The sequence below is a fragment of the Gavialis gangeticus genome, unplaced genomic scaffold (assembly GCF_001723915.1).
Source record: "Gavialis gangeticus isolate Ggan-Ray unplaced genomic scaffold, GavGan_comp1, whole genome shotgun sequence".
NCBI classification, from domain to species: Eukaryota; Metazoa; Chordata; order Crocodylia; family Gavialidae; genus Gavialis; species Gavialis gangeticus.
The window spans coordinates 21,895,034-21,910,014 of NW_017729004.1; the positions used below are offsets into that span (position 1 = coordinate 21,895,034).

The 14,981-nt window shown below is 43.2% G+C and overlaps 1 protein-coding gene across 1 annotated transcript in view; it reads right to left on the reverse strand.

Annotated features, from left to right (window-relative positions):
* The window catches only part of PTPRN2 (protein tyrosine phosphatase, receptor type N2), a 1,174,657-nt gene extending 1,159,970 nt beyond the window's left edge, over window positions 1-14,687 (reverse strand). The window contains exons 1-2 of the mRNA XM_019507947.1: window positions 14,684-14,687; window positions 13,951-14,001 (exon numbers count right to left, since the gene is read on the reverse strand). Of these exons, the coding sequence (XP_019363492.1) occupies window positions 13,951-14,001; window positions 14,684-14,687 (55 nt within the window). The remainder of the gene's footprint in view (window positions 1-13,950; window positions 14,002-14,683) is intronic.
* Between the last annotated feature and the right edge of the window lie 294 nt (window positions 14,688-14,981).

Consider the following 14,981-nt stretch of genomic DNA (forward strand, 5'->3'; position numbering starts at 1 on the left):
GGGAGGAGGACGGGGAGAAGAGAGGCGGGATGCAGTGGCAACCCCCTTTGATTCCTACTTCACCAAAAATGTTAAAACTAACTTCAAGGGACCGCAGCATTTGTGTTCAGGCAGCGCTGAGAGAGAGTCAATTGACTTCATTGCTCATTATCTCCCTGCTTATCTGTCCCTACACCGCAGGTGTTAAATGACCCTCTATCCTTTGTAGCAGTCTTGATGTTCCACTATTCAAACTATCCTTTCTGCAATTTTACTGTCTGTTAGCCATTCCTAGTAATGTCTCTCTTCTATACCACAGCTCTGCACTCTTTTGAGCTCTAGATAAAAACCTTATGTTAAGTGTGATAATGTTAGCTCAGGTGTAGAAATGACTGACAGTGAAGTGTTGGAGGCACTGTCAAGACATAAGAAGTCTAAGAATTTATTATATGAATCTGAGTAAGAGATGCACATTTAACTGTAATGACTACAAGAGTAATGGCACAATATCTTTTGACTGTTTTGCTACTTTTTGCCTAGCTTGTGATTTTTAAACTTTTTATATAATGTACCAAATTAGTACACATTCCAATAGTTAAATTTGCTTTTGCTTTGATCTTCAACTAAATAGTACACTGTTAGGCCACCCACATATTAGTAAAGCATCTTGTTTCTCTTTAATGGGAAAAAAAAGAGTGTTGTGTTCTATGTGATTATGTGCCACACCAGCTGCAGTCCCCTTTTCAAAATCTTCGATCAGCCCATGCTGGCATATTGCAAGTGAAAACTAATTTATGTTTGGCAAGTGCTAGGAAGTCCATATGAAATTCTGTCCATTTCCTGAGCATCTTGTTATTAATGAATACATTGCAGTATTATGAATGGAAAGCAGCCAACAAATGTATAACCCCCTGAACAACAGTTGGGGAGTGGCAGAATTTTGGAAAAGCTCTGATCTTATGCAAAGAGACATAGTATCAGCACAGCAGATCAGTCCTTACAACTGAAGGATTCAACTGAAAAATCCCAATTCAGAAACTACTGGAGAATACAATATTAAACACAAGTGAATGGCCTCCCTTCTCCCCCACCCCCACAGAAAACTCAGTCGTTCAGAATTTGGCTGATATCCACAGTCATAAATAGTGTATACTATAGAAGAAGATATGGTTCTAATGCACAGGTAGTCAAGCACATTATTCCACACTTTTACAAGCCATTTAATTGGATGATGATGATGATGATGATGATGATGATGATGATGATTATTATTATTATTATTATTAGAGTTTTCCATTTTTTTTTAAATGGTACATGTTAAGAATAAAAATTGTGTGCAACTGTATCAGCCATCAAACTTATGTGCTCGAGGTCTGCAGTCTAGTTCCCTCTTGAAAGTTTTTATTGTTCAGTGCTTTGTGTTTTACTGGATTAATCACTGCTGCTCCTGCATAATATTTATAGCTTGGTTGATATTTGAGTAGGAGAAGACATTGGACATATGGAAACACACACCCACTGCAAAGCTACTGTAGCATGTAACTCCTACATCATATACCATTTCATGGAAATGTAAACTTTAGAAACTGAATATCATTATGCTGTGGTAAGCAAAGAGTACCCTTTTATCCCCAGAAAGCAAAGTTCATATCCTGCTTAAACACAGTTAGGTTTAACTGTCTTAAAAGAGTCATCACTAGGCCACACTAAAAAACTACCATCTATTTTTTGCTAGGGCAATTTTTTTTATGATGTCCTGTTTTCTAATATGTTCATCCGGGTCTTTACAGGATACTTAAAGGATTCCATAAAGGAGTAAACTGCTATCTGCCCAATTAAGCCACGTACCATAAACCAAACACTTTAATCTTGTTCAAGGTGCAGCTACATCGACTCCTAAAGCCAATGTCAGACGGAAAGGGTGGTGACATGAAGACTCTGTAATTAGTGACACTGCCAGGATGTTCAGACCAAACCAACGTTCACTATCTTTCCACATCACTGCCAGCACATCGTTCCTTGGTGTTCTGTTCTGTCTCTTCAGACCACGCTGTCCTTTTCAAATTCTCATGTTTCATGATTCATCAGGCACAAATTTTATTGAGACTCCCTAATCTCTTTTCCAAACTGACTGCACTTTTTCATAGTCTCCCGGATGTCAAATTAAGGTTTCTTATTATTCTTGTAAGTGTAATAAAAGAACAATAAAACAGAAAACAACTCTTTATCAAACTTGGCAATGGTTGCTGGAAAATCTGCTGAGTAAACTTTTGCAAACGAGTTTAATACAGAGACAGTGAAGGGGCTGACCATACATTAGCACCAAAATATTAACAAATCTGGTATTTACAAAATATAGGCATGTGCAGAAGTATTAATTTTTTCATAACTTATAGGGCTTTTCTAAGCTGTTCAGACTTATCTGCTGCCCAGAAAGCAGCAAATAAAAACAGGCATCGCTCTGCAATATAATTCACAATCCTGGAAATAAAAGGGTCACATCTACCGAGAAAACTCTTAATACTCGGCTTTACATCAATAGGGTTGTAACAAATTAGGAACCCTACATTCTATAAATTATGGTATAATCTAAAATGAGATATTACATTCACTCTAGATACTCATCCACATTACAGCCCCTCCAGCACATCATTTGGCTGACAGGTTGTAAACAGGAAAGAAAAGAAATTGCAGGGTTAGGAAGTGGGAGAGAAGTGCTAAATAATTATGCATTTTCGTTCTGTAGGAATCTGTTTAAAAGCCATGGGGTACCTCACAAAAATATTAAAAACCAGAAATCAAACAAAGCCACTGCTGCACCAAAAATAAGAAACCTTCAAGCTGACCCCCAAACTCACAATGAACTCACTTCACTGGTGGCAATGCTGTCCTGCACAAAAGTCAGGGCTTATTACTCGGCACTCCAATTACATGCATAGCCTAAGACTGAAAAAAAAGCCTAGGAGCTCACAAGAGTAAACACTTATCCCAGTTTAATTAACTACAGGAACAGCCTCCACTAAACTCCTCCCAACTCATGAAGGCCAGTCACCTCGTTTCTTAGGCCTTATGCCTGGAATAGATGCCTTGAAATTCACATGACCCCCGTTACACCAATTCTGCAGGTAAACCAGGTACAATCACCTGACAAAGACAACAGCAGAACTGAAGAGTACTTACCTACTTCATGCACTCAGCTGAAAAACAAGTAACTAATGTTGTGTTATGCAGTTAAGAAAATAAAGCATTTATCCCATATGTAACAAGTACAGCACCCTTAGAAAAACAAAACGGTTCTGTTCCAAAACTAAAAAAAAATTTTAAAAAAGGTTGTTAAATATACAGGGCCAGATTAACATACAGGTAAACTAGGCACGTGCCTAGTGCCATGAGCTGCAAGGGGACCCAGTGCTTCCCTCCACAGTAGCACAAATGGCCCTGTTCACCACCCTTTCCTTTCCTTCCCTTGCCCTCCCCTCCCCCACATACCTGGGGAAAGAATACTACTAAATAAATAGAGTTAGTTTTCAATTTTAACCCAGTTCTCCTTTACGCATCAGCCAGCCACAGTAAACAAATACAAAACAAACATTATTTGCGTGCCTATTTTGCACATACCAGAACTATGCAAGTGAGTCCTCCCCTCACTTACTCCACATTGCTCACCGTAATCACGAGCGGGGGAGTGAGAACCAGGTCACACACCTCTTCAATGGCAGCACTAATAAGGGAAAAGGCTTTCTCCTGCTAGAGCCTAGCGTGGACAGGGATAACGAAATACAGAGGGCAGTCAGAGACAGGTTATCAACCTTGGAGGCACTCCCTGATGAGGACTGCCAAACCATCTGGAACCAGATCTTTCATAAGTACCTCTGCAAGGACCACAGGAACTTGAGCTGGTTGACAGCGCACTGAGTAGTCCCAGTGAGGGCACAGAGGTACAGGGAGAGATGAGGGATTCGACCCAATTGCCCCAGAGAAACTTGCAAAGAAGCAGAGACCATTGACCACCTCCTATGGCTCTGCCCATATGCAAAGGACGTGTGGGAAAAGGTAAGCCGGCTCCTTGAAAGAGTGACAGGAATCAGGCTGATGACAAGGGAGCTATGCACAGATACCTGACTGAGCTGTAGGGGTCCCAGACAACACATTTTGACCAGTTTGTGTCCCGTGTCAGGAGTGCCCTGTGGCAACGCAGGAACCTCCTGTTATGCAGGCACAGTGAGCTTAAGGAAACAAATTGTGTTATAATCTTTCTAAGCGAACTTCAGTCCTATCACCGGAAATTGGTGAGTGAGGATGGAGAAGACACAGCACAGGTTGTTCAAAGACCCCCCGGGAGAAGTGGACAGAGATGCAACTGGACCTGGAGACAGTAAGAAGGACTACAACAGGATCAGCAGCAGCAGCAGAAGTGACAGTGACAAGGACAGTCACTGAGAATGAACTAGCGTGCACGTAAACTCCAAATCGGGGTTTAGACTGCAATTTGGGTAAGTGAAGATGGGGGTGAGTGCGCAGAGGTGCAGAGGAGTGGGTAAAAGGAAGCACAGGTTTCTTAATGTGGTTTTAGGATGTGTGAGAGAAAACTTATGATAGATGTTATGTATATATATAGAAATATATTTTAAATTTAAAAAAGGACGGGGATAACAAGTGTTATAACTGGAGTGGATGGCTAGATAACTAGAGTGATATCGAGATAGATAACAAGAGGGATAACTAGAGTGGTTTAGTACCTGCAAAGCTGTTGGGTCTTAACGCCCATTTTATGGAAATGAGAGGCTTCTCCCTAGCTTGTTCCCACAGTCATATGGCTGAGAGCAGATGAAGCTTGGGGGCTTCTGAACCCCAAGCCTCCAGGCTTGGGCCTGCACATAGGATGCCGGCCAAAAGACTTTGGAAATATCTTCAGCTCCTGGTGGGGGTGGAGAATGTTTGCCGGTTGTAGGGCCACTTATGGTTCTGGACTGAATTTAGCTTGGAACACAAAATATTTTTATTTTTTTTTGTTTAAAGAAAAGGACAGGGATAACAAAGAGGACAGCAATACAACTAGACCTCGAAACAGCAATGACGACAGCAGCAGTATCAGTGGAAGCAACAAGGATAGTGAACAAACTGAGAATGTAAACCCCAAAATTGGGGCTAGGACTAAGAGACTGTGATTGGGTTAGGGCAGGGGTTCTCAAATTTTGTGATACCGTGACCCTCAGTGCTGGATAGTGGCGGTAGGGGATGAGGAGCTCACATGCCACAGCCGCCACCACTATCTACCACTCCATGCCACCACCACACACCGCTTCCCTGTGCTGCCACACGTACCCACCTTGGGAAGTTTGCACCCCCCTTTAAGTTGCTGATGATCCCCCAGGGAGTCGTGACCCATAGTTTGAGAATCCCTGGGTTAGGGAAAGGACTGCAGATGGGAGTGCAGGTGCATTTATTGCAACAGGTGTTTAGGCTTTATACATGGTTTAAGATGTGTGAAGAAAAGCTTACACTAGATACTATGTATATAATTTTTTAAAAGCTCTTGGGAGGTGGGGGTCTGGGTGTGACCCTGGTGGGAGAAGCCTTGGCCCCTGGCCCACCCCGCTGTTGCCTAGGGCCAGAAAAATGGTTAATCTGACCCTGTATATACAACAACCAGACTCTTGAACATGTCGAGGGAACAGCACTGAGATACAGGCCTTTGACAGAGAAGACTGTCGCCTGCACTGTGGAATGTTTAGTACTTCCAAGCCTGCCAAACAAAGCAGTTGGGACAGGACACAGATTCAAAGGATACCTATGTTACACTGATGCTATATTATTTACAGCGACAGTATGAGTGAGTCCTGAGGATAGCACCAAATAAAGCACATTACATTTAGTCGTGCTAGATGTCACAGGGTGTATGTATTACCTTGGTAGGCACCTCTTCCTAAAGAAGATTAGAGCATCCAAGTATTTCAGAAGTATCATTAGAATTGGGATTCTTCCTTCAGCTTGTAGCCAAACGAAAGCTCTGAAGTTAATCCTCTAGCTAATTCCTTTATCCTACCAGTAATATCATTATTATGAACTTAGCCAGTTTCAACTTGAATTTGAAATTATAGCAGAAGATTAACATCTTTTCTGGAAGAGACACAGGCCTCATCCTCACTCTTAAAAAGGAACAGCTTTTTTAATTTTTGCTTTCAGTTGAGCTAGCCTGAAATAAAAAAGTGAAGATAAGGCATTTAAGTGTTACTGGGAGTGTCAACATGAAATGCTTACTGAGTAGTAGCCTAACAACACTGAACAGTAGTGTGCTGGTCAAAAACCGTGTTATTAGGCTACTGTGCAGTAAGTGTAAAAAAAACAAACAAGCAAACAACAAAAAAACCCCACAAAACCCCGTGTGCTGGCACTACTGTGCAATAGCACAAGTTACTGCACATTGGTTAACCAAGTACTAATTCCAGTACTAAACTTAATGTGCAGTAACTAGGGCACATTAATGAACATGTAGACATGCCCACTGAGTGCATCTACACATGCAATTAATGCAAAGCAAAAAGCTCCACAGCAGTTTGAGTCAAAGTAAACTACTCCCCAGTGCAGTGTCTACATGTTCTCCTGAAACTACAGCACATTGAGCCAGGGAAGAGTAGGCCTAATAGGGAGCGCCAGGGGTCAGCCCCCAGCTCTGGGTGGCAGCATCAAGCAGAGGGCCTGGCTGGGACAAGGGTGCTGGAAGTGCAGAGCTGTGAAGCTAAGTGGCAGGCAGAAGTCTAGCCCCCAGCTGGCTGGGTGCAATTGAGGCCCATGGTCAGCATCTACGCATGCATTTAATCACAGTAAATTAGTCGGGCATAAATTAGTTTACTGCAGTCTAATACCAATCCCACATGTAGATGGTGATGCTTTACTTTGCAGCTAATTAGTCTACTTCACAATAAAGCACATGTGTAGATGTGGCCACTCTGAGGTAAACTAGGCAAGGTCAGCTATATGCTGCTGCCTGGACTTGACTATGGTAAAACTAAAGTACTTTGTCATCACTGTGTTAGCATCTCAAGATAGTTCATGAACATTCGTTAAGAGGTAAGGAACATTGCATTTCTACAGTGAAGACAAGACCTAATATACATCTGTACGGCTTTTGACAATATAATCAGATCCTGCATTTAAATCAGCTTTTTCATGTTCTCATTGCTACTCTAACAAGGGAAAGTGACAAAACTGAGACTGTACAAGAAGCTTCCGAACAACTGAAAACCACCTCAGAGTTACTCTCCAAATAAGCTGCTAGGTAGGGCTTAAAGTCAGGCACCCAAAATCCAAGAATGTCTTTTGAAAATTTGCACTAAATGTAATCTCCTCACCTGAAAATACATTTACCGTGCAAGATATTGAAAACATTACTTAAAGTCTCCACAAGCGCTTGGAAAGTCTAAAGTGTTATGGTCTAGATCCTCAAAGGCATCCATGTATCCATCACCTACTGATTTCAGTAAATTGAGGTGTTTATGTCTTTTGAAAACATGGATACATACAACTGCCCCACAGCCTTTAATTTTCACAGACCAAAGCTATTTTCAGAGTTAAAAATAGATATGAAAGATTGCTTCTTTCCTGAATTTAATATCTGATTCTGAAAAGTGTCTTTCCTGTGTACAGTGTACTCAGAAGAATATTCAATTTTGAATATTCAGGTTGAACATAGTTTGATCTCTGTATGCCGCAAGTGGTTATGGGAGAACCTCCAAAGTAAGTGGTTTCATTCACATATATACTCTCTAAACTTTTCTTCTAGAAGTCAGATTAGACATCACAGCATCAGTTTTACTTGAGACATCAACACTGTCTTGGCTGGTGTTAGACTTCATTTCTGTTTGTAAAATGTTCTGACATGCTTGGAGAAGAAAAATTCTACATTTTTTAAGATAAAAGCAGATAGCAGTACCATTAGAAGCAAGTTCCATTAAAACATGAATTTGCATTTAAAAAATAGTGATGCTTACTGAGAAGCTTTAGGATGTTCATACACAGATTTCTACAAACCTTTCTACAAAACCTCTGATTTTTTCCTAATTGTAATGCCTTGTTGATGCAGATATAGCTGCAGTCTAAACATCTGTTAGCTAAACAATGCTATGGTGTTTCTCCCTCCACAAGTCCATCCTAGTAGGCAATGATCTAGAAAACCTCAAAGCGTAATGCATTAAACTCAAGAAACTGCTTCCGGGATCCTTACTCTACTCCCTTATCATCTGTAGCACATTTACCATTTATGGCTTGTCATCAACACATGCAATTACTAATATCTGAAAATGTTCAAGGAAGCTCCCATCCTCAGGTTAAAAAGATATTAATATTCTAAATTATTTGGAGACATCCAGATCTGGATAAGTTCATGGCTTTGTGCTGTCATGCTTGGAAGGCTTCAATATAGTGCCCTAATCTATGTTCCTACTAACAAGTATAGCTTGCATATATAAAACAATATTGATTCAGCCGGGCAAAACTGTTTGTACAGGCTTTCAGGGACACAGCGTCTTCAAACACTATTTCAGACATTAGACCATGTCTTCCTGAGAGAGGTTTAGTGGTCGTCAATGAGGCTTGACTTAACGATACACAGCCACTATAGTTAATTAACTTTTTTGCTTGGCCTCACACAGTTATTTTCTGCAATCAGATCTTGCCTGCCCAGTCCCTGTTATGATTTCATGCTGCAAGTAGGTTTGCAACAACACTGTATCTTCCATAAATAAAAACCATCCTAGTTTTTAAATGCTGTCTTGACGGAAAGTGAAGATATTGTAGCATCCAAAGAAGGATATGAAAGCAGCAGATATATATGGAGACTGAAGCAAATGATCTGGAGATTACTTGAAAGGAAATAATACCAGCTCTCAATATGAGCAGCTCAAATACTTTAATCAAAGGGAGAAACACAAAGCTGGGGATATAGCTATTTTCAAACTAATGGCCTTGTCTGCACCATATGCTGTTTTCCCCAGTGCTACCACAAGTATGCAATACACAGTGTGATTTTGTAAGAAAGGACAAGACTGGATTTGCTACTATTTTCTATCAGCAACTCTATATTTACTTTGTGTTCTGTAATTTGATTAGCTGCGCAGCAGCAGCAAGCTGACAGGTTTTACATTGTAAATGATAAGTAAAACTGTTTATGCAAAACAGTATAAGATTTTCTGTAGCATTCGGTCAAAAAGGGATTATGAAAATTCCTTCCTTCCCTACTTTATCATACACATTAACTCTACTACCTCTCGCCCCCAGCTTTTTCTGATCTTCTCTTCTTATTCCTAATATGTCTGTTTACTCCAATTTGATTTAGCCTTGAAATGTCTGATTATCTGTTTTCATCTGCATTGTAGGAGTTCACCTGGAAGCATCCATCCATCTCCAGCCTTTGGGATGCAAAGTTATGTTCGCAGATTTCCAGTAGTGCCTAGAAATAACAGTTCCTTGCTCTCATCTAACACTTTTCAGCTACAGATCTTAAAGCCCTTCACAAAAGTAGAAGTACAAATTTCCTCCATTCTAGAGACAGCATCATGAACTGGTTTGCTGGATTGGCAGTCAAAAGACATCTAAACCTTTTCTTCTTCTTTTTTTTTTTTTTTTTAATACCTGCTTCAGTAAATAAAACCCAGGAAAACCAAGTCTTCTTGCTTGGCTACTTCTCTATTTAAAGTATTAAAGTAAACATAAAACAATACGCTCCTTTTTACCCACTTAATGAGTCAGTGTAGTTCAGGAAATTGATAAAAAGTTTAAGGAAGAAAATTAATACTGAATGAATGCTGCAGAAGCCACTAAGTAAACATAAAAGAGATCTCAGCACCAAGGCCAAAAATTCTCAGGTACAGCAGCATAAAATAAATGACATAGGACACAGGTGTGCAAAAAAATAACTTGGGAGGGGCCATACCATATTTCTCAGATCTTTTTAGAAGCTTGAAAATAACCTTATCTATCCCTAGTGATGCTAATCCTGCTCCCTTGATGTTTTTAAAGATGAGTTTCATTTCCATTTGCTTCTCCCCTTCCTTACTTCCCACAGCAGCTTTACTCATACTCCAGCTAGGGACAGAAGTTACACATAAATCGGTTTAAGTGATCAGAAACTGTTTTAAACCTGTAACAGAACAGAAGTTCAGTGCACATAAACCAGTTTCAAAATGGCTGCAGCTGGTTAAGGTAATCAGGCTGAACGTAGCATCAGACTTAACTGATTCGGGTCAAACTGGTTTATGAACCTTCTGTCCCAGACCCCTTCCTGGTTGAACTTAAAACATAGTCCCCCAGCGTGCTTTCCAGCCTTGGGCTGGGCTGGGCTGTGCTGTCTGCTCCAGAAAGCAGAGCCAGCTTAGCCCCTGTGTTCCCTAGCTGGTGCAGTGAGGGCTGGCTGACGGGGGAAGGGTGTTGCAATCCCAGCTGGGGATGCAGCCGTTTACAGTGGGGGGACTTCCCCCCAGGCAAACCCTGGCTGGGGTCTAGGGCCAGGGAGAGGGGTTAAACACCCCTTCCCTAACTCAAACATACTGCTGGCTGCAACTATGGACTATAACTCCCTGAGGCACATGGAAGCAGGAAGAGGAAGTGATAAGCAGGGATCCTGGTTTTCCCTGATTAGAAAAAAAAAAAAAAAAAATTATAAATCACAAGTTCTCTGATAAAAAATTGCAAATTCTCTGACAAAAAATCCAAAATCTGTGATAAAAATTAAAGGCTCCCCACAGCCCTGCTAGTCCCTCTCACCACCCCCCACAGCCTCCCCAATCCTGCTCGTGCCCCTTATTCCCCCAACAGCCCCCGGCCCCACACACACAGGCACAGGCACAGACAAACACACACACACACCCCAGCAGGTAGGTGTGTGTGTTAGGAGACAGGAAGGGGTTGTGAGGGGCAGATTGAGAATGGGGGAGGAGTGCATCTCTGTGCCTGCTCCCGGGGGGGGGACAAGGGCAGTGGTCTCCCTCTGCAGGCCACATACATGCCACCCGGCTGGGGAGAGGAGGAAGCTTACACTCAGCGACCGCCACCACACTACCGCTACGGGGAGGTGGGGGGGGAGAAGCTGGCTGGGGGCTGAGGGAGCAAGGATGTGTTGGGAGAAGACATGGAGTGCCTACCAGCTTGCCAGGCATTCCTGGTGGGGCTTTCCCCAACACTTTCTCCTCCCTCAGCCCGGGCAGGGAGAGGAGGTGGAACAGAGCATGCCCCGGGGCGCAGTAACGGAGGAACAAGGGGCACTGCCAGCCCCCTGCCTCAGCTCACTCTGTGCCCGCTCCCAGGAGCAGGGCCAGGCGGATGAGGGGCACACATGCTGCCCAGCCAGAGTGGAGGCACATGCAGCAACCACCACCACTATTGTGCTGCTGCCGCCGCACCTCACACCACTTGCCTGTAGCTGGGGGTGGGAAACCTGCACGGGACACAGCGTGCGGTGACAGCCACCGTGTGCGAGCCCCGCAATCCCCTGCCAGGTGAACACGTGCAGCTCGCAGAGAGGCACCGCTACCCTGGCCCCTGGCCCTGCTCTGGGCAAGAAGCATGAGGCACAGCAATGGCAGTGCAGTGGTGCTGGCATGCAGTGGCTACCCACCATGCTGCCACTGGCAGCCACCACTTCACCACTGCCAGCCGCTGCCTCCACACTGCACCTCTGCTCACACGGCAGAGGCCACCAGTACCACTGCACTGCTGCCATGCCCCACACTGCTTTCTCAGAGCAGGGATGAGGGCAGCATTGCCCCTTTGCAGGCCTCACATGTGTGCTTGGCCGGGGGGGCTCACATGCAGTGGCCACCACCACACCACCATACCCCGGGTCCCATGCAGCTTTCCCACCGCCAGCCACAAGCAAGAAGCGTGAGGTGCAGCAGCAGCGGCTACCGCGTGTGAGCTCCCCTTGTCCCCCTGCTGGACAGCACACATGGGCACGCAGAAGGGTACTGCTGCCCTCGCCCCCCAGCCCTGCTCCTGGGAGTGGGCACAGAGTGAGCCGAGGTGGGGGGCTGGCAGTGCCCCTTGCCCCTCCGCCACCACGCCCTGGGATGCACTCTGTTCCCACCCACCTGCCCAGGCTGAGGGAGGGAAAAGTGTTGGGGAAAGCCCCACCAGGAGTACCTGCCTCCGAGATAAAAGTTTTAAAAAGTTGAGGACTTTAAAAATCTCACCTTTGAACACAGAAAGACTAGAAAGGAAATTGAACCTTACTGGCACAATTTGTGTGTGCAATGTTATTGTACAGTCTTCTTGTTAATAAAGAAGTGAAAGCAGTTGAAACCGCATCTGTGTTGCATAAATCCTTTGAGCTCATTGAACTGTCTTTGCTAGATAAAACAATAGACACTCATACCTCCCAGTCTCCAACTAGCCACTGGATAAAACAAAAGTGTTTGAAAAGTTGAAAAAAAAAAAAAAATGCGCAGCTCTCCTTCATATCCAACAACGCAGTCTGAGCATATGTGGTGCTCTTTTACAGGTTATTTTAGCAGTCACTGGGCACATCTACATGTGAAATTAATTAAATGCAATGAACTTTGGAACACTTTGCACTGGAGTTTATTGCTTCTGGACATAGCGTTTACATGTGTGCCTGCAGCCACAGCCGGCTGGCAGAGGGTCCAGGGTTCAATTTGCCAGCCCGGGGCTGCTCCTGCCCAGCTCAACATGCTGCAGAGGGGTTGAGTAGAACATAAGGGCTTGTTACAGTGCAGGGCTGTCTGCTGGCTCTCTCATGCCCCAGCCAGCCCCAGTCACTATCTTCACAGTCGTTGCAGTGGAGTAAATAACTCTGCTGTAGAACAGTACTTTTGTTGGGCAGTACTATCTTAGAGGAGTTAATTGGTTTACTCTGACCTAATAGCTCATGTAAATAATGATGCTTTACTGCGGAGCTAATTAGGCAAGTCTGCAGTAAGTGTTTAATTTAGATGCATCCACTAAATATGAAGTCAACTGGAGCATTTACTGAAGGATTAAATGTATTCTTTCGCATGTTCTCTGTATTATTTTTCCCCCATATTTCTCTTTTTCATACCCACCCCTACTTGCATAAAAGACCCTACTTGAGCAACATACTTGAGCAGCCTCCACTCCACTTAGCCAATGCTTCTGTACCTTGATTAAATGAGTAACTAAAATCTGCATTGTGTTAAAATAAAATAGTGACTGCGACATCTCACTTCCTGAAGCAATGGTCTCTTCCTATATTCTATGGCACTCGTTCATGAAGAGTACAACAATTTGTAAGAAACCTATAATAATGTATTTGCAAATTGTAAATTTTTACAGCAATAGAAATGTTTTAAAAGTGTATCCCCCAACCCAACATGAAGCAATTTCACACAGGACACTAACAACCCTGAAGAGGTTGATGCTACCACTTCAGTGGACTCTGATCTGAAGCCACCCATTCATAGTATTGTATCTGTTTTCTTGTCTCACTGCAGGGAAGGTGGGAGGGAAAGCAGATAAAAGATGCTTATTGCAGTTGAAGGGTAGCTCAAATAAAAATGTAAAAAGGAAAACAGTGTGTTCTGAATAAAATGGTCATATTCTCTGCATACAGAGAAAGATTCCTTTGAAACCATCTTTTGTTACAATAATAAAAGAACCCATCTTGAAAAACAGATAGACACACGCGATCACTAACATAGTACTCTAGAAAAGGAAACAAATAAAGAGATAGAACAGCCATTTCAATTCTGTACTATGACATTTTTTTAAATCAGCATGTTTCAATGCATCTTTATTTCTACTCACCAAGAAAGGGTCTTTTTGTCACAAGGCTCACTAGGGCCAAGAGGATTTAATTCTACCTAACAACTACTACTAAATAGCAGTTTACTACAAATTGACATACTTCACTTCCAACTTCATTTCCACTTATTGAGTTTAACTTATGCAATTACACAGAAGAGGGCAGATTGGACAGCAAAACAAATCATTCAGACTTACCATTTATGCAGATCTCAAAAGGTTTGCAAAGGTCATCTTCAAACAGGCAGCCTAAAACATAACGCAAAGGTAAAATCAGTACAGTTTTCAAAATGTGGATAATTGGTGCAGACTACAGACTTCTCAGACTGTTAAGCCCTCAGGAAGAGTTAGACATTTCATTGACCTTAAGATGCTAAATTGGACAATACAGAAAGTCAACAGCATGAAAGCAAACCTCATCAGACAGCTCCTCTCACTAAATGTCCGTTTCCAGAGTAACATTTGGCCCATTTCATCCTCTCTTTCCTCTGCAAAGGATTATGTCTTTTATTCTGACAGTAATTTGAAGAGCCGCATTCTTCCCACCCTCCATTACAGCCTCATTATCACAAGTTAGAAGATACTGGGTGCATCTACAAGTGAAATTAAGGTGAAGCAATAAACTCTGGAGCTGTTTGAGCTGCAGTAAACTGCTCCCAAGTGCAGCATCTACATGTGAACCTGGAGCAGCAGCAATCTGAGCTGGGGCAGAGCAGGCCCAGGTTAGTAGTGGGGGATGAGGGTCAGCCCCAGGCTCTGGGTAGTGGCAATGAGAAGTAGAATAGCTGGCTGGGGCATGAGGGTGCAGAAGCTGTGGCGTCAAGTGGCTAGGCAGTAGTCAGGAGTCTGGCCCGTGCCCAGTCACCATCTATATGTGCATTTCAGTGCAGTTAATCACTCTGCCCTTAATTAGCTTACTGTGCCCTAATACCCATGCACGTATAGATGGCTGCTGCCTGGCCACATTCCCTTCACTGCTCCTCCAGTTGCAACAGCAGCTGGAGTCTCCAGGCTCCCACCAGCAAAGCAAATTCTTTCTATCCCTAGCTTCCTGCCTCCCCGCATGCAAGTGCAACTATTACAACTTAATTGGCTATAAGGAAAATGAAGTTGATTGTTACACCTGAAGGAAGCTGTTCTAAGCAAGAGAATGGATGAAAGACTTGGAACTCTTCACTCAGATGAAGTCCTGAGTTCCTGTTCCTTTCATGAAAAGAAAAAGGTTCAGA